Source organism: Scyliorhinus torazame, chromosome 6 (genome assembly GCF_047496885.1).
Source record: "Scyliorhinus torazame isolate Kashiwa2021f chromosome 6, sScyTor2.1, whole genome shotgun sequence".
NCBI lineage: Eukaryota > Metazoa > Chordata > Chondrichthyes > Carcharhiniformes > Scyliorhinidae > Scyliorhinus > Scyliorhinus torazame.
Window position 1 is genome coordinate 94,673,051 of NC_092712.1, and position 18,251 is coordinate 94,691,301.

At 47.6% G+C, this 18,251-nt stretch overlaps 1 protein-coding gene across 7 annotated transcripts in view; it reads right to left on the reverse strand.

The window, feature by feature from the left end:
• Nucleotides 1-4,814: 4,814 nt before the first annotated feature.
• The window catches only part of armc3 (armadillo repeat containing 3), a 212,604-nt gene continuing 199,167 nt past the window's right edge, over nucleotides 4,815-18,251 (reverse strand). For 6 of the 7 annotated variants that reach the window (XM_072508495.1, XM_072508496.1, XM_072508498.1 and 3 more), the window contains 3 exons: nucleotides 15,561-15,755; nucleotides 5,558-5,720; nucleotides 4,815-5,447 (listed from right to left, as the gene is read on the reverse strand). In XM_072508495.1, the coding sequence (XP_072364596.1) occupies nucleotides 5,163-5,447; nucleotides 5,558-5,720; nucleotides 15,561-15,755 (643 nt within the window). In that variant the 3' untranslated portion in view covers nucleotides 4,815-5,162. The remainder of the gene's footprint in view (nucleotides 5,448-5,557; nucleotides 5,721-15,560; nucleotides 15,756-18,251) is intronic. The other variant, XM_072508499.1, reaches the window with a different exon arrangement.

The following is an 18,251-nucleotide window of genomic DNA, read 5'->3' on the forward strand; positions in this document are numbered from 1 at the left end:
AGGTGGAGTCAAGGCTGGAAGGGGAGCTACGGTGCGGAGTGCGATGAAAGTGAATGAGGCATTCAAGGCCTTTTATGAGGAACTGTACAGATCTCAGCCCCCAGCGGGGGAAGAGGGGATGCGACGATTCTTGGACCAACTGAGGTTCCCGAGGGTGGAGGAGCAGGAGGTGGCTGGTTTGGGGGCACCAATTGGGTTGGAGGAGTTGATCAAAGGTCTGGGGAATATGCAGGCAGGGAAGGCCCCGGGACCGGATGGGTTCCCAGTTGAGTTCTATAGGAAATACGTAGACCTGTTAGCCCCGTTGCTAGTGAGGACTTTGATCCTGAAGCGGGACAAGGACCCACTGCAATGTGGGCCGTACAGGCCGATCTCGCTCCTCAACGTGGATGCGAAGTTGCTGGCAAAAATGCTGGCTACGAGGATCGAGGACTGTGTCCCGGGGGTGATTCACGAGGATCAGATGGGATTTGTAAAGGGTAGGCAGCTAAACACCAATGTGCGGCGGCTCTTAAACGTGATAATGATGCCATCGGTGGAGGGAGAGGCGGAGATAGTGGCGGCTATGGACGCGGAGAAGGCCTTTGACCGAGGAGAGTGGGAGTACCTCTGGGAAGTGCTGCGGAGGTTTGGGTTCGGGGAGGGTTAATTAGCTAGGTTAAGCTCCTATATAGAGCCCCGGTGGCGAGTGTGGTTACGAATCGGCGGAGGTCAGAGTATTTTCGGCTGTATCGTGGGACGAGGAAGGGGTGCCCCCTGTCCCCACTGTTGTTTGCATTAGCAATTGAACCCTTAGCCATGTCGCTAAGGGAGTCTAGGAAATGGAGGAGGTGGTCCGAGTGGGAGAGGAGCATCGAGGAGCATCGAGTGTCGCTTTATGCAGACGACCTGTTGTTGTATGTGGCGGATCCAGTGGAGGGGATGGTGGAGGTCATGCAGACTCTAAGGGAGTTTGGGGATTTTTCAGGCTATAAGCTTAATGTAGGGAAGAGTGAGCTTTTTGTAGTAGTCAGGAGACCAGGAAAGGGGGATAGACGATCTACCGTTGAGGAGGGCGGAAAGGACTTACGGTATTTGGGGATCCAAATAGCTAGGAGTTGGGGGGCCCTACATAAACTTAATCTGACGAGGCTGGTGGAGCAAATGCAGGAGGACTTCAAACGAACATGTTGCCGCTCTCGCTAGCGGGTAGAGTGCAGTCGGTCAAAATGGTGGTCCTCCCGAGGTTTCCTTTTGTGTTCCAGTGCCTTCCAATTGTAATCACCAAGGCCTTTTTTAAGAGGGTAGGCAGGAGCATTACGGGGTTTGTGTGGGCGAATAAGACCCCGAGGGTAAGGAGAGGGTTTCTGGAGTGCAGTAGGGACCGAGGAGGGTTGGCGCTGCCGAATCTGGGTGGCTACTCCTGGGCAGCCAATGTGGCGATGATCCGTAAGTGGGTGACGGAGGGAGAAGGGGCGGCATGGAAGAGGTTGGAAATGGCGTCCTGCAAAGAAACGAGCCTGGGGGCGCTGGTGACGGCACTGCTGCCGCTCTCGCCGACAAGGTACACCACAAGTCCGGTGGTGGCGGCAACGCTAAAGATCTGGGGCCAGTGGAGATGGCACAGGGGTGCAATGGGAGCCTCAGTGTGGTCCCCGATCAGGGGTAAGCATCGGTTTGTCCCAGGGAGGATGGACGGGGCGTTTCAGAGCTGGCATCGGGCAGGGATTAGAAGAATGGGGGATCTGTTAATTGATGGGACGTTTGAGAGCATAGGGGCACTGGAGGAGAAGTTTGAGCTACCCCCGGGAAATGCTTTGAGGTACATGCAGGTGAGGGCGTTTGTGAGGCGACAGGTGAGGGAATTCCCGTTGCTCCCGGCACAGGAGATTCAAGACAGGGTGATTTCGGGTGTATGGGTCGGGGAGGGCAAGGTGTCGGCGATATACCAGGAGATGAAAGAAGAGGGGGAGGCTTTGGTGGAGGAGCTAAAAGGTAAATGGGAAGAGGAGCTGGGGAAGGAGATTGAGGAGGGGCTGTGGGCTGATGCCCTAAGTAGGGTCAATTCCTCTTCCTCGTGTGCCAGGCTTAGTCTGATACAATTCAAGGTGGTTCATAGAGCGCACATGACGGGGGCGAGGCTGAGTAGGTTCTTTGGGGTGGAGGATAGATGTGGGAGGTGCTCAGGAAGTCCGGCGAACCATGTCCATATGTTTTGGTCATGTCCGACACTGGAGGGGTTCTGGAGGGGAGTTGCGGGAACAGTATCTAAGGTGGTGAAAGTCCGGGTCAAGCCAAGCTGGGGGCTAGCACTATTTGGAGTAGTGGACGAGCCGGGAGTGCAGGAGGCAAAAGAGGCCGGCATTCTGGCCTTTGCGTCCCTAGTAGCCCGGCGAAGGATCTTGCTAATGTGGAAGGAGGCAAAGCCCCCCAGCGTGGAGGCCTGGATAAACAATATGGCAGGGTTTATCAAGTTGGAGAGGATAAAGTTTGCCTTGAGAGGGTCTGCGCAGGGGTTCTACAGGCGGTGGCAACCGTTCCTAGACTATCTCGCGGAGTGTTAGATGAAGGTCGGTCAGCAGCAGCAGCAACTCAGGGGGGTGGGGGGGATAACTTGCGGGGGAGGGGGAAGGGGGGTTTATTTGGGGGGTATTTGAGCAAGAAAGTACATGAAGGATCTGGAAACTGACATGTACGGGAGGAATCCAATGTACAAAGCTCTGTATCATAGTGATTTATCATGTTCATGTCTTGCTATGTATGCTTTCTTTCTTTTTGTTGGGGGGGGGGGGGGCGGTGTTTGTAAGGGTGAAAAATTGTGTTAAAATTCTTAATAAATATATTTTTTTTAAAAAAAGGATTCACAAAACTGGACCAGGACAATGTTCTGCAGTCCACTTGCATTCAGCCTTGAATAGTGGTTTGCAATAAAGCAACTAATGGCAGAAGGAGGCTGCATGAAGATCCAGATTGGTAATTATGACAGAGCAAGTTAATGGAAAAGACTGAGAAATTCACAACCATCTTTAGCCATAAGTACCGAATGGAGATTCTTCCAGATTTGATCTGAGGACTTCCATCATCGCAGATATCAATTTTCAGCCATTTCAATTTGTTCCACATGTCAGCCTTGAGTCAGGAGGTTGTGCACATAATCCAGGCTGAGACTTGATTACAGTACTAAGGGATTGCTGCATAGTGGAACTGCCTTCTTTTGGATGGCAAGTTAAATCAAGATTTTCTCAGGTACATGTAAAAGATCCTATAGCATCATCAACGAAGAGCTCCTGGGCAGTGTCAGTGGTTCCGTGATGTATGAACCTGCTGCCTTCTCTCAGGATGAAGGCTTTTGTGCACCCACCACTGCCATCCCATCCTGCTGTTGTTGCTAGTCAGCCCAGACTGCTGCTGCCCATGTCATGGTGCTGCAGTCCAAAGCTGAGCCCTGAATGAGCGTGAGATAGCAATAGGATGAGGGTGAGTATCAGTGTTAGCTGTTCAGATGGGATGCGAGGAAGTCGCTCAAGGAAGAGCAATGAGGAATGAGTGGAGCTGCTAGTTGTGTTGATCTGAGGATTGTTGTACATGAGAATGCTGAAGAAGTCAGATTGCAGGGGTTTGCACCTGAAAGTTGAACACTACCTTAAGTAGGTCATTGAACTTCATGCAGAACTGCATCCAGATTTGTTAGAATACATGCTTGTTTTTGACTGTGTTTCTAGCCGCACCTGTTTGATCAGAGAGGTTGGCCTCCACCTCCCATCCTTGGGGAACAATACTTCTCTGTGGCCGTCACAATCCACAGCAGGACCTCCAGAGAACAATTAGAAAACTAGTGGTGGGTGTGCATGGGGACAGGGAAGGGGCAAGTTATTAGAAGGACACAAGCCTCAAAAGGGATATGCACAGGTTACATGAGTGGCACAAAAATGTCAGATGGACTATAATGTGAGAAAATTGTGAGGCTGTTCATCTTGGTAAGAAAAATATGAAATCAAAATACTATCTCATCCAGAATGATCTGGGTGTCCTCTTACATTAAAGACAAAAGCATTCAGGTACAGCAACTAATTAGGACGGCAAATGGAATGTTAGCCTTTAATGCAAGGGGGATGGGAGTATAAAAGTAGACAAATCTTGCTTTCATTGTACAGGGTGTTCTCATTATTTAAGGAGGGATATACTTGAAATGGAGGACGATCAGAGAAGGTTTACTAGGTTGATTCCTGGGATGAAGGGCTGTCTTATGAGGAATCTCTTGAGTGGTTCAATCCTATACTCATTGGAGTTTAGACGAATGAAAGGTGTTCATATTGAAACATTGAAGATTGTGAGGGGGGCTTACAGGGTCGAGGTTGAGATGTTTCCTCCAGAACCAGGCAGCACTGTTTCAAAATAAGGGGATTTCCATTTAAGATGGAGATGAGGAACAAATCTTCTCTCAGTGGGTCATCAATCTTTGGAATTCTCTGTGCCAGAGAAACAGTGGATGCTGGGTCATTGAATATATTCAAGGCTGGTTGAACATATTTTTGAATTACAAGAGTGTCAAGGGTTATGGGAAAGTGGAGTTGAGGTCAAGATCAGATCAGCCATGATCGTATTGAATGGAGCAGGCTCAAGGGGCTATATGGCATACTCCATGTTCCTGTTTTCTTGCTATTAAACTAAAACTATCTACAAAGATATGCACAGTCCTGAATCTTTAAGATGTTGGCTGAGATGTCAGTTCTAAACAGGGCAAGTTAATATCAACTACAACTGTTTAACTCCATGATTTTAAAACATTCTGTAGGAGTAAGAACATCAATCATTATTTTTTCAATAAGTGGTCATGTCGTTACAACTTTACTTTATTATTTGCTGTACAATTTCTCATGTAAAATAACACACCTACAGAGCTTGTGGAAATGCTAACAATAGAAGAGCCATTGAAGTGTTTGTCTTTATGAAAATCCAGTAACATGCGGGCATCTCAGCAATAGTTAAAAATTCCTATTCAGAAACAAGGTAATTTCATCAAGTAATAAAGGAATAACATAGAGGATAGTCAGAAATGTTTTAACTAAACAAATTGGAATGGAGACTTAATGATCTGTTTTAAGATGGCATTTATGATTTTACAGCAATATTTTGCAATCTGTTTAAATCTATTAAAGTTGTCAAATTCAGAGACTAGTAATTTATTTTCTTTTCTCAAAATTATCTAGGTACCAAGATAATTGTTTGCAACATTTACAAGGTGTAATTTTACAACTAGTATAACTTTCATAGTATGCTGCGTCTGGACTGTCAGTCCTCATAAAGCTGCCAACTTGGTACATGAGGTCCAAGATGTATGTCGTTGGTGGGATGAAAAGCCCAATAATATCTTGAGGCGGTTGATCAACCAACTGGACTTCATTCCAGGCTCGGGTGTATTCTCCACGGACAAGACTGCAACCAATCCCGAGTCTATCCGCTAAAGCCTGAAAAACAAATGGATTTATTAAGCAAGTAATTACAGATCCATTAAATTTCTTCACTTTGGAAACTGGGTGAAAGAGCAATTGAATTGTTCACCAGAAACAAAAACTACCTTGAATAGAAGGGCTCTGTGGTAGTAGATTCCTTTCTGAATTTTCCCAATGGGGATGACATTGGATTTTAATTCAAATTTCAGATCAGCAATGTGAAGTTCCCAGGTAAATTCATGAAGTTTTTCCTTGCATAAAGGCCCACCCATCTTGTCAGAAACAAACCTAGCATCGAAAATTAAACAAAGCAAAATAAATCAATTTCCAATATCGTGTAAAGGGGTAAAGTGAATGAGGAAAAGAAAGAATCTAAGAACGGAACCTGGGGGGGCGGGGCTCTGGATGTTGCTACCAGGGCAGGAGAGGAAGTGTACAGTGACACAGTTTAAATACAGGCAGTCTAAGGGAAAAGAGGCATGGAATTCAAATTAATCATTAATTTCACGAAGTTCTGCTGGTTTGTTAAACTCTATTGAAAAGTATCTTGCATATTCAGGAAGGAACCTACGCAGTTGTATACCTATGCAGTTTCAATGTGGGACTCCTGAAAAGAATTGATCATCTTTTCTAATGCTTTCTTTTTCTTAAGGCATTTATTCCAAACGTGTAACAACAACAAAATATACAGTCCACAGTTTGTACAGTTTTTCCACTTTTATCCCCCCTCCCCCCATGACACAATTCCTCAAACAGCTTCATGAACAACCCCCACCGCAACCCGAAGCTTGCCGCTGATCCCCTCAACTCAAACTTAATCTTCTCTAACAAGCCCCCAGCCAAGCCGCTTCCAGCCTCCAATTTAATAGGATCCTTCGCCGGGCAATTAGAGAGGCAAAGGCCACAACATCGGCCCCATTCCCCTCCAGAATCTCCAGCACTTCCAATACCCCATTGGGTCCGGCTTGACCTCCACGACTCTGGCAACTCCCCCTTCTCCAACGCTGCACTAAACAACCCCAATAAGGACATCTGGTGACGGCGATGTGCAGAGCAGTCACACATCAGGTGGCTCTCCTCTAGAATACAACCATATAGGCACTTTTACTCCAATTTAGCCCGTAAACTCAGACTTATTTTACCCACAAGTAAGAAAGGGAGAGAATAGGAACAACATTGCAGCGAATAGGAGCTTGAGAACCGACAGAGAGGATAGGAGCGGAGGAAAAGGCTAAGAGCAGCAGTTGGACGAGTTGGCGGACCCACGAGGCAAGGAGTCCCTGGCCACCCCGGAGAGAGGGAGGCTGACGACCCGAACAACACCCCCTCGCCATGCAGATGGCCATCAATGGAATGGGGAAGAATCTGGAAGCTCAGGGGAAGACGATCCTGGAGCTTGAAAAGGCATCGACTGACCAGAGTGACAGGACTGTCACTCTGGAGGCCGATATTAAAAGGTTGGTGGCATTCCAGCTTAGTCTGAAGGGGAAGGTCGAAGACCAGGAGAACTGGTCTCGGTGCCAAAATATCCAAATTAAGGGAGGCGATCGAGGGAAGGGACCCGACGGACTATGTGACCCAGATGCTGGGCAACCTACGCGGGAGGGACAGCTTCCCCAAGCCACCAGAGAGCGACAGGGTGCACAGATCGCTCCAACCGAAACCCAAGGCGGGGAAACAGCTGAGGGCAATAATTCCCAAATTACATCATTATCAGGATCGGGAGAAGATCCTGCAGTGGACAAAGTAGATGAAGGTGACCAGCTGGGAAGGGCATAGAATTCGAGTATACCAGGACATTGGGGCAGACCTGGCAAAGCGCAGGGCTGAGTTCAACCAGGCAAAATCGGCCCTGTACAAAAGCGGAGTGAAATTTGGAATTCTGTTCCCAGCCAGGCTCTGGGTCATTTTCCAAAATAAGGAACATTATTTCAATACCCTGGCAGAGGCAGACGAGTTTTATGGACAAGGGGCAGACAAGGCAGCGTGGAGGACGAAGCAGAGGAGGAAAAAGGGGAAAAAAAACTATGATGGACTGATACTACGTTTGCGTGACAGAACAGAAATGTCAGACCACAGGGAAGGGCGAAGGAATATGTGTGGGAGGTGCTGGGGAGGTTTGGGTTTGGACAGGAGTTTGTGAACTGGGTCCAGCTGCTGTACAAGGCACTGGTTGCAAACGTGCGGACGAACTGGGTGAGTTCGAGATATTTCGGGCTGCATCCTGGGATGAGGCAGGGATGCCCGCGCTTCCCATTGCTTTTATCTTTGGCTATAGAGCCCTTGGCAATGGCGCTTAGAGCGTCGAGGGATTGTGAAGGGATTGTCTGGAGTGGGTGGTGAGGGGGGCAGTGTGGGGGGTCAAGCACAGGGTTTCGCTGTACGCAGACGACCTGTTGTTATGTATTTCCGACCCACTGGGTGGCATTGGGGGCATTATGGGGATTTTGGAGGACTTTGGCCGGTTCTCCGGGTAAAAGTTGAAAATGGGAAAGAGCGAGGTGTTCCCGATTGAGACCAGAGGGCAGGAAAGGAGGTTAGGGAAGTTGCCACTTGAGGTAGCGGGGGTGGGTTTTAGATACCTGGGCATTCAGGTGACAGGGGGGTTGGGCGCAGCTGCACAAGTTAAATTTGACTCGGCTGGTGTAGCAGATGAAGGGGACTTCAAGAGGTGGGATGTGCTGCCACTGTCGTTGGTGAGACGGTTGCAGACAGTAAAGGTGGTGATGCTGCCAAGCTTCCTGTTCGTATTTCTGAACCTCCCGATCTTTGTTCAGACGTGGTTCTTTAAAATGCTTAACGTCTTGATCTCTGTATGGGTGGAGAAGATCCCATGGGTCAAAAGCCCTTTTTTGGAGCGAGTGGGGGTGGGGGTGTTGGCGTTGTCGAATATAATTAACTACATCTGGGTGGAAAACATCACATGGTTAGGAAATGGGTAGTGGGGGAGGGGGTGGATGGAGGTGGGTTCTTGTCGGGGAATAAGCTTGAGGACATTATTAACAGCTTCTCTGTCGTTCTCATTAGCCAGGTACTCCACAAGTCCAGTGGTGGTGTCGGCCTCGAGTGTATGGGGGCAGCGGAAGCAACATTTGGGACTGGAGGGTGCCTCGGTGTGGGCACTGATCTTTGATAATCATAGCTTTGTGCCGGGGGGGGCGCGTAGGTGGCGGCAGGCAGGGATGGAGCTATTCGGGGACCTGTTTGTAGGGGGCAGTTTTGCGAAATTAGAAGGCCTGGAGAAAAAGTATGAGCTGCCCAGGGGAAATGGTTTCAGGTACCTGCAGGTTCGGGATTTTGTGAAGAGACAGGTGCCTCCCCTCTCCCGGGTTGCCGCCCTTGGGGTTGCAAGACAAGGTGCTGTTGAAGGGGGACATTGGAGGGGAAGGTGTCTGAGATCTACAAGGAGCTGATGGATTGGGAGGGGGCCCCAGTGGGGATATAAAGCGTAAGTGGGAGGAGAAGCTGGGTGGGAAGGTGGAGGCCAGGGCATGGGAGCAGGCCCTGCGGAGGGTGAACGTGTCCTCGTCGTGTTTAAAGTAATTCACAGAGCACATATGACGGCTGCGCGGATGAGTAGGTTTTTTGAGCGAGTAGAGGATAGGTGTGCGAGGAGGCCCACGAATCACTCCACGTCCGAAGCTAAAGGGGTTCTGGCAGGGGTTTGCGGACGTAATTTTCGTGGTGTTGGGGGTAAAGGTGACCCCGAGTCCAGGGGTGGCGATATTTGGGGTGTTGGAATACCCGGGAGTTCAGACGTCATGAGAGGCCAATGTCTTAGCCTTTGCCTCCCTGATAACCCGGAGATGGATTTTGCTCCGGTGGAGGGACTTGGAGCCACCAAAAGCGGGAGTGTGGGTGACCGACATGGCAGAATTCCTGAGGCTGAAGAAGGTCAAGTTCGTCCTGAGGGTGTGGTTGATGGATTCGCTTGGAGGTGGAAGCCGTTCATTGACTTCTTTGAGGAGGATTGAGTAGTCAGCAAAAGGGGAGGAGAGAGGGCGAAGGGAGTTAAAATAGGGAAGGCAGGACGGGAGGAGGGGTCTTGATTGGAGAGCAGGGGGGGAGGGAGGTGTTGATTATTCATAATGTTGTATAATTTTACTTCAGCTTTGGTTTGTTTCTTTATGAAATTGCCGGAATTAAATATTTTTTAAAAAGAATTTCTCTAGACGCTGCCTGCCTCCGCAGTTGGTGGGCCAACATGCGGCTGGCCTTCTCTCCATACTCGTACTGCACCCCCCCTTGCCTTCCGTAGCTGCCCCACCACCTTACCCATCGTCAATCTATCAAACTGCCCCTGCAACCTCTTCCTCTCCGCCAACTGCTCTTTAGTGAGGGCCCCCAAGTATCTCCTGTCCACCTCAACTATCTCGTCCAGTAGCCATCCATGCTCCTCCCTCCTCCACCTATCCCTGTGCCTTGAACGAGATAATCTCCCCTTGAACCACCGCTTTCAATGCCTCCCAGAATGTGGCCGCTGACACCGCCCCGTTCTGATTAAGCTCCACATAATCCGCAATCGCTAGCCTCATCTTTTCACAAAATGCCTCATCTGCCAAAAGACCCGATACAGCCTCCATCCCGGCCTCTGTACCTGCCCCGAGCTAAGCCTCACTTCCAGCCAATGCGGTGCATGATCCAAAATCGAAATTCTCACATACTCCGCTCCCACCACCCCCATCAGCACCACCCAACTCACCACAAATAAATCAATTCTAGAGTACCCCTTTTTTGAAAATACCTTGATTAGAGTTACAAAGCCAGAGCTCAGAGTGTGGACAAAGGGCAAACCTTTAATCCAGCTCTTTGCCTGCTCCAAAAACAATGCAAATTTAATCCAATTCATGGTCACACAAAAAAGTACATACCAATGCAACCTCCAACCAGCTGGTGGCATCAGACATTGGTCACGCAATGTGGTAGACTGACCAGTTGGTAGTAAGGCGTACACAAGGACAGTCGAACATTGGGTAGTTCCAGAGCAACCTAGTCTGTATAGCATTCTGCATGTTATCCTTCCATGTGTTAACTAATAAGTAACTAAGTAACTCATCAGCAGTTCTGTGAGCATCATTGCAACAGCAAGACCACAGAACACAACAGATGGTGCTGAGCTTCTTGAGTGTTGTTGGAGCTACACTCATCTAGGCAAGTGGGAAGTATTCCATCACACTCCTGACTTGTGCCTTGGAGCTGGTGAACAAGCTCTGGGAATTCTGGAAGTGAGTTACTCGCCGCAGAATTCCCAGCCTCTGACTTCTCTTGCAGCCAAAGTATGGCTCGTCTAGTTCAGTTTCTGGTCAGGGTTTCACCAATGGTAATGGCATTGAATGTCAAGGGGAGATAGCTAGATTCTCCTTTGGAGATGGTCATCGTCTGGCACTTGTGTTGCACGAATGTAACCACTGTGTCATCATGCCGCATGGATTGCTTCAGTATTTGAGGAGTCATGAATGTTACTGAACATTGTGCAGTCACCAGTGAACATCCCCTTGATGGAGGAAAGACTATTGATAAAGCAGCTGAAGATAGTTGGGCCCAGGACACTACCCTGAGGAAGTCCTGTAATGATTTCATGGGGATAAGATCATTTCCCTCAACAACCACAAACATCTTCCTGTATGCTCAGTGTGATTCCAACCAATGGAGAGTTTCCACCTTATTCCCATTGACTCCAGTTTTGCGAGGACTCCATGATGTCACACTTTGTCAAATGCTGCCTCATGTCAAAGTCACTCGTATCTCACTTTGAGTTCAGCTCTATTGTCCACATTTGGACCAAAGCTGTAATGACGTCAGGAGCAGAGTAACCGTGGCAGAACCCAAACTGACTGTCAGCGAGCAAGTAATTTCTGAGTATGTGCTGCTTGATAGCACTGTTGACTACACCATCCAAAGCTTTGAATATGGTTGCAAATGTTTCAACCTTCTCTTTTGCACTGATGTAATGTGCTTTCTCATCATTGAGAGTGAGGATATCTGTGGGCCTCTCCCTTAGTTAGTTGTTTAATTGCTCACCACTATTACATAAGAACTAGGAGCAGGAGTAGGCCATCTGGCCCCTCGAGCCTGCTCCGCCATTCAATGAGATCATGGCTGATCTTTTGTGGACTCAGCTCCACTTTCCAGCCTGAACACCATAGCCCTTAATCCCTTTATTCTTCAAAAAACTATCTATCTTTATCTTAAAAACATTTAATGAAGGAGCCTCAACTGCTTCACTGGGCAAAGAATTCCATAGATTCACAACCCTTTGGGTGAATAAGTTCCTCCTAAACTCAGTCCTAAATCTACTTCCCCTTATTTTGAGGCTATGCCCCCTAGTTCTGCTTTCACCCGCCAGTGGAAACCACCTGCCCGCATCTATTCTATCTGTTCCCTTCATAATTTTATATGTTTCTATAAGATCCCCCCCCCCCGTATCCTTCTAAATTCCAACGAGTACAGTCCCAGTCTACTCAACTCTCCTCGTAATCCAACCCCTTCAGTTCTGGGATTAACCTCGTGAATCTCCTCTGCACACCCTCCGGCACCAGTCCGTCCTCTCTCAGGTAAGGAGACCAAAACTGAACACAATACTCCAGGTGTGGCCTCACTAACACCTTATACAATTGCAGCATAACCTCCCTAGTCTTAAACTCCATCCCTCTAGCAATGAAGGACAAAACTCCATTTGCCTTCTTAATTACCTGTTGCACCTGTAAACCAACTTTTTGCGACTCATGCACTAGAACACCCAGATCTCTCTGCACAGCAGCATGTTTTAATATTTTATCATTTAAATAATAATCTCTTTTGCTGTTATTCCTACCAAAATGGATAACCTCACATTTGTCAACATTGTATTCCATCTGCCAGACCCTAGCCCATTCACTTAGCCTATCCAAATCCCTCTGCAGACTTCCAGTATCCTCTGCACTTTTTGCTTTACCACTTATCTTAGTGTCGTCTGCAAGCTGGGACACATTGCACTTGGTCCCCAACTCCAAAACATCTATGTAAATTGTGAACAATTGTGGGCCCAACACTGATTCCTGAGGGACATCACTAGCTGCTGATTGCTAACCAGAGAAACACCCATTAATCCCCACTCTTTGCCTTCTATTAATTAACCAATCCTCTATCCATGCTACTACTTTACCCTTAATGCCATGCATCTTTATCTTGTGCAGCAACCTTTTGTGTGGCACCTTGTCAAAAGCTTTCTGGAAATCCAGATATACCACATCCATTGGCTCCCCGTTATCTACCGCACTGGTAATGTCTTCAAAAAATTCCACTAAATTAGTTAGGCACGACCTGCCTTTTCTGAACCCATGCTGTGTCTGCCCAATGGGACAATTTCCATCCAGATGCCTCGCTATTTCTTCCTTGATGATAGATTCCAGCATCTTCCCTACTACCGAAGTTAAGCTCACTGGTCTATAATTACCCACTTTCTGCCTACCTCCTTTTTTAAACAGTGGTGTCACGTTTGCTAATTTCCAATCCGTCGGAACCACTCCAGAGTCTAGTGAATTTTGGTAAAGTATCACAAGTGCATTTGCAACTTCCCTAGCCATCTCTTTTAGCACTCTGGGATGCAATCCATCAGAGCCAGGAGACATGTCTACCTTTAGCCCCATTAGCTTGCCCATCACTACCTCCTTAGTGACAACAATCATCTCAAGGTCCTCACCTGTCATAGCCTCATTTGGATCAAGTCACTGACATGTTATTTGTGTCTTCCACTGTGAAGACCGACCCAAAAAACCTGTTCAGTTCCTCAGCCATTTCCTCATCTCCCATTAGGCACTAACCATGGGCAGCACGGTAGCATAGTGGTTAGCACAATTGCTTCACAGCTCCAGGGTTCCAGGTTCGATTCCTGGCTTGGGCCACTGTCTGTGCGGAGTCTGCACGTTCTCTTCGTGTGTGCGTGGGTTTCCTCCGGGTGCTCCGGTTTCCTCCCACAGTCCAAAGATGTGCAGGTTAGGTGGATTGGCCATGCTAAATTGCCCTTAGTGTCCAAAATTGCCCTTAGTGTTGGGTGGGGTTACTGGGTTATGGGGATCGGGTGGAGGTGTGGGCTTGGGTAGGGTGCTCTTTCAAAGAGCCGGTGCAGACTCGATGGGCCGAATGGCCTCCTTCTGCACTGTAAATTCTATGATTATTAAATCTCCCTTCTCATCCTCTCAAGGACCACTATTTACCTTAGCCACTCGTTTTCGTTTTATATATTTGTAGAAACTTTTATTATCTGTTTTTATATTCTGAGCAAGTTTACTCTCATAATCTATCTTACTCTTCTTTATAGCTTTTTTAGTAGCTTTCTACTAAAGATTTGTTGCCCCCTAAAGATTTCCCAGTCCTCTACTCTCCCACTAATCTTTGCCACTTTGTATGCTTTTTCCTTCAATTTGATACTCTCCCTTATTTCCTCAGATATCCACGATCAATTTTCTCTCTTTCTACCGTCCTTTCTTTTTGTTGGTATAAACCTTTGCTGAGCACTGTGAAAAATCACTTGGAAGGTTTTCCACTGTTTCTCAACTGTTTCACCATAAAATCTTTGCTCCCATTCATGGCTGAATGTGGCAGGATTGCAGAGCTTAGATCTGATCTGCTGGTTGTGCGATCAATTAGCTCTATCTATTGCTTGCTTCTTATGTTGTCTGGCATACAATTGTGGCTTCAACAGCATGCCTGGTTCTGCTCTTGGCATGCTCTCCAGTGCTCTCCACAATCAGGCTTGATCCCCTGGCTTGATGGCAATGGTAGAGTGGGGTATATGCCAGGCCATGAGGTTTCAGATTATGGTTGTAACAGTGTTGCAGCTGATGGCCCATAGCCCTTCATGGATGCCGAGTTTTGAGTTATTTGTTTGTTCCAAATCTATCCCACTTAGCACGGTGGTAGTGCCTCAATGTGAAAATGTGTCTTCACTCCACAAGGACTGTGAGGTGGTCACTCCTACCAATACTGTCATGGACAGATGCATCTGTAGGAGGTAGATTGGTGAGGATGAGGTCAAGTAAACCTTTCCCTCTTGTTGGTTCTCTGATCACTTGCCGTAACCAGGTCTAGCAGCTTTGTCCTTTAGGACTCGGCTAGTTCAATCAGTAATGATGCTGTTGCAGAGAACTGCCGCTCTGGCTGCCTCGTCTGGATTTTGCGTTGTTGCTCTGGCTGCCTCGCCTGGGCCCTACTCCGCCTGCCTCGCCGGGGCCCCGCGCCGCTGGTCCAACTGCCTCGCCTGGCCAAACCACCTAACCTACACTTCTTTGGACTGTGGGAGGAAAACTGAGCACCTGGAGGAAACCCACACAGACACGGGGAGAACGTGCAAACTCCACACAGTCACCCGAGATCAAAATCGAACCCTGGTCCCCGACACTGTGAGGCAGCAGTGCTAACCACTGTGCCAGTGTCACCCTGTACAGCAGAGAAAGAGGCCATTCAGCCTATCTTGCCTGTGCCAACTCTTTGAAAGAACTATCCAATTAATCACTTTCTTCCCTGTTCTTTCCCTATTGATGTTGCTATTTGTCATTTTCAGGTTTTTCCAATTCCCTTTTTTAAAGTTACTAATAAGTCTGTTTCCACCACTCTTTGAGGTAACGCATTCCCGATCCTGACAGCACACAGCATTAAAAAATCTTGGGCTGGATTCTCCATCGGTGGGATCCTCCGTTTTGCCAGCAGTGCACTCATGTCCGCGGATTTCCCAACGGTGTGGGGTGCCCACAATGGGAATCCCCATTTGCCGACTGCCGGGACGGAGAATCATGCTGCTGGCGGGGGCGCGCCGCACCAGAAAACAGTTACAACGGGACGGAGAATCCCATCCCACATCTTCCCTCAGGTTCTTCATCTAATTAACTTAAATTTGTATTTGTTGGTTACAAAGCCGACAGCCAGTGGAAACCCTTATCAGACAACTTTACTTTACTTCTCGTAATTTTAATCATCACTATTAAATCTCCCTTAACCCGTTATAGTTTTGTAGAGAATACCGTTTCTGGAGTCTTCTTACGGTACCATATTCATGAAATAACCATTTGACGCTTAGGACAAGTTTAATGATTCAGGAATGCAATTCAGAAATATCACCCTGTTTGGACGATTGTGTAGAAAAGTACTTACGTTGCAAGTGCCACAATTTGTTCCCTTGTGCTGGGAAGTGGTAAAATATTTCTTGTAACTTCACTGAGGTAAGCATCGAAAAGTACATCATAAGGGCATTCCCATGGTTTATTTTTCTCTTCCTCTTCAGCCTTTTGCTGGTGTTGTTCCTCTTTTAGTTTTTCCTCTTCTTTTTTCCCTCTGCTTTTTCCTTTGCTGTTATGTAATAAAAAATATTTGGGGTCTTTTTCAAATAATGGGGTCAAAACTTCATAGTTCTTTTTCATAATTATGATGGAGTGGGAATTGCCCCCCCCCCCCCCCCCCCAGAGTTTCCAAGATCAGGCCATTTGCATGCAACGCAGGAGGTGCTCACAAACCTTGAATTCCCACTAAGCTGCTCAGGTAAAATGAGGAGGGTCGCAAAGTTCAGCTCTTGCCAGTCATTAGAAGGTGAAGCCAGTATCATCCAATTATAAAACTGACCTCTTCTGTTGGAAGACACATAGATCTCTTCATGGCCACTTGGGCTGTTCCATGTCAGGAACCTAGCATGGAATATTCATGTGGGCACTACTACCACAAACAGACACTCTACAAACTAAAACAAAAACCGGATACTCAGGAGACAGGTTTTGCTCGCAAGGCCAGTATTTTTTGCTTACCAATAGTTGCCCTAAGAAGGTGATGGTGGACTGGCTTCTTGCACTGTTGTAGTTCTAGTGGTGAAGGGATTACCACAATGTTGTTAAGTAGGTAGGACAGTTGCGGGGCAATGGAGGAGGTTGGTGTGATCAAGTGTGACAAAAGCCCCAGACACATTGAGAAGGATGTTACAGTCACCAAGCACCATTTGTGATTTGATAAGAGCTGTTGCAATTCTGAAGCAGCTGTGGGGAACTAATTGAAAATCTGTAAACATGAGTCGGAGTTCTCCGGCCATTCGCTGGCAGAGGTATTCTCTTGTCCCCCTGGTAGCACATCCCTGCCCGCAGGTTTCTCAGAGGCGTGGGGTGGCTTCAATGAGAAATCCCATTGACACCGTAGGGAGCAGAGAATCCTATCATCAGCGAACTACACGTCGACTAGAAACATGGGGTTGGGAGGCCAGAGAATCCATCCCATGGAGTTCCAGGAAATCTGATTTTGAATTTGGGAAGTGACAACATATTCAAGGACTTTGGAGAGGCAAAGGGATTAGAGATGAGGCAGTCGTTCAGAAGGATGGAGGGAATCCTAGGATTGTTCTTTTGAGGAGGGGGTGATGATGGCAGATTTGAACGCAAGAGGAATAGAACTTGAGGGAAGGGAACTATAACAATGTCAGCTAACCATGGAACCAGGAAGGTGGTTGGGTCGTCAGCAGCTTAGTGGGAATAGGGTTAAGAGAGCAGGAGGAGGGTCTTATGGACATGAAAAGCTCAGAGACAATATGGGCGGAAGTTGGAGAGAGGTATGCAAGTTTAGGGCTAGGACAGGGAGTGCTTTAGAAGATGTTTGGGTTGATGGACCAGGGAAAAGGAAGGATGTGGCAGAGGCTGCGCAGAAGGTCTCAATCAAATAAATCCATTAGCTCCTTGCATTTGATGTTGCAGATGAAGGTGAAAGAGACAGGGGAGAAGGGGGTTAAGAAGATAGAGAACGGAAGAGAAAAGTAGCCAAGGTTACCTTTGCATTCCCGGATGATCCTAAATTCTAAGCCACTTTCACAGATGAGAGAAAGGTCCGATAGAGTTTTAAGTCAGCCTGTCAAATCTGGCGGTGAACGTCTAAACCAATTGTCTGCTACATCCGTTCAACTGTGTTCCCTGTACTTAACGGGGGTGGAGATGAAAGATGTACCAGGGGAAATGTCCAGGGTGAGAGATGGGAACTAGAGCATCAAAAATAGAGCTATTATTTAAATGGAGAAAGATTGCAGGATTATGAGGTGCAAAGGGATTTAGGTTCTCGTGCATGAGTCACAAAATGTTAGTATGCATGTAATCCAGAAAGTTAGTGGAATGCTATGCTGTAGCACAATGGTTAGCATTGTTGCTTCCAGCACCAGGGTCCCAGGTTCGATTCCCAGCTTTGGTCACTGTCTGTGCGGAGTCTGCACGCTCTCCCTGTGTCATCGTGAGTTTCCTCCGGGTTCTCTGGTTTCCTCCCACAAGTCCATAAAAGACGTGCTGTTAGGTCATTTGGACATTCTTGATGCACGATCAATGACCACTAAAGCGAGGTTGTAGTCCAACTGAAGGCTTTAATAAGCTAGATGTTTCCCCCAGCAGCTCAGGTACAGAATAAAGGCTGCTGAGTGGCACAGGCTCTTATACCCCGCCTAGCAGGGCGGAGCTACCATACAGCTTGACCAATAGGAAGCATACAATTTCTACCAATGGTGTTCCAGCATTACCAGGTACCGTAATACCTCTACTACCACATTCACCCCCTGTTAAAAAAAGAGTCCGGCGGGGGCGGTGGCCTGATACTACAAACATGGCAACGTGGTAGAATTAGTTATGGAGGTACCGTAATACCTCCGTACAGCGTTTTGTAACTATTTACAATTCTAGTAACTATTTACAATTTATGATTTCAATTTACAATTTAAAATGAAGCAAACAGTCGATCGGGGGCCTTGGTCGTCCTCTGTGATCGTCGGAGCTTCGGTGGCGACTCCGGTAGAGGCTCGCGCGTCTGTGACTCCGGGAGCATGGCCTTGATCTC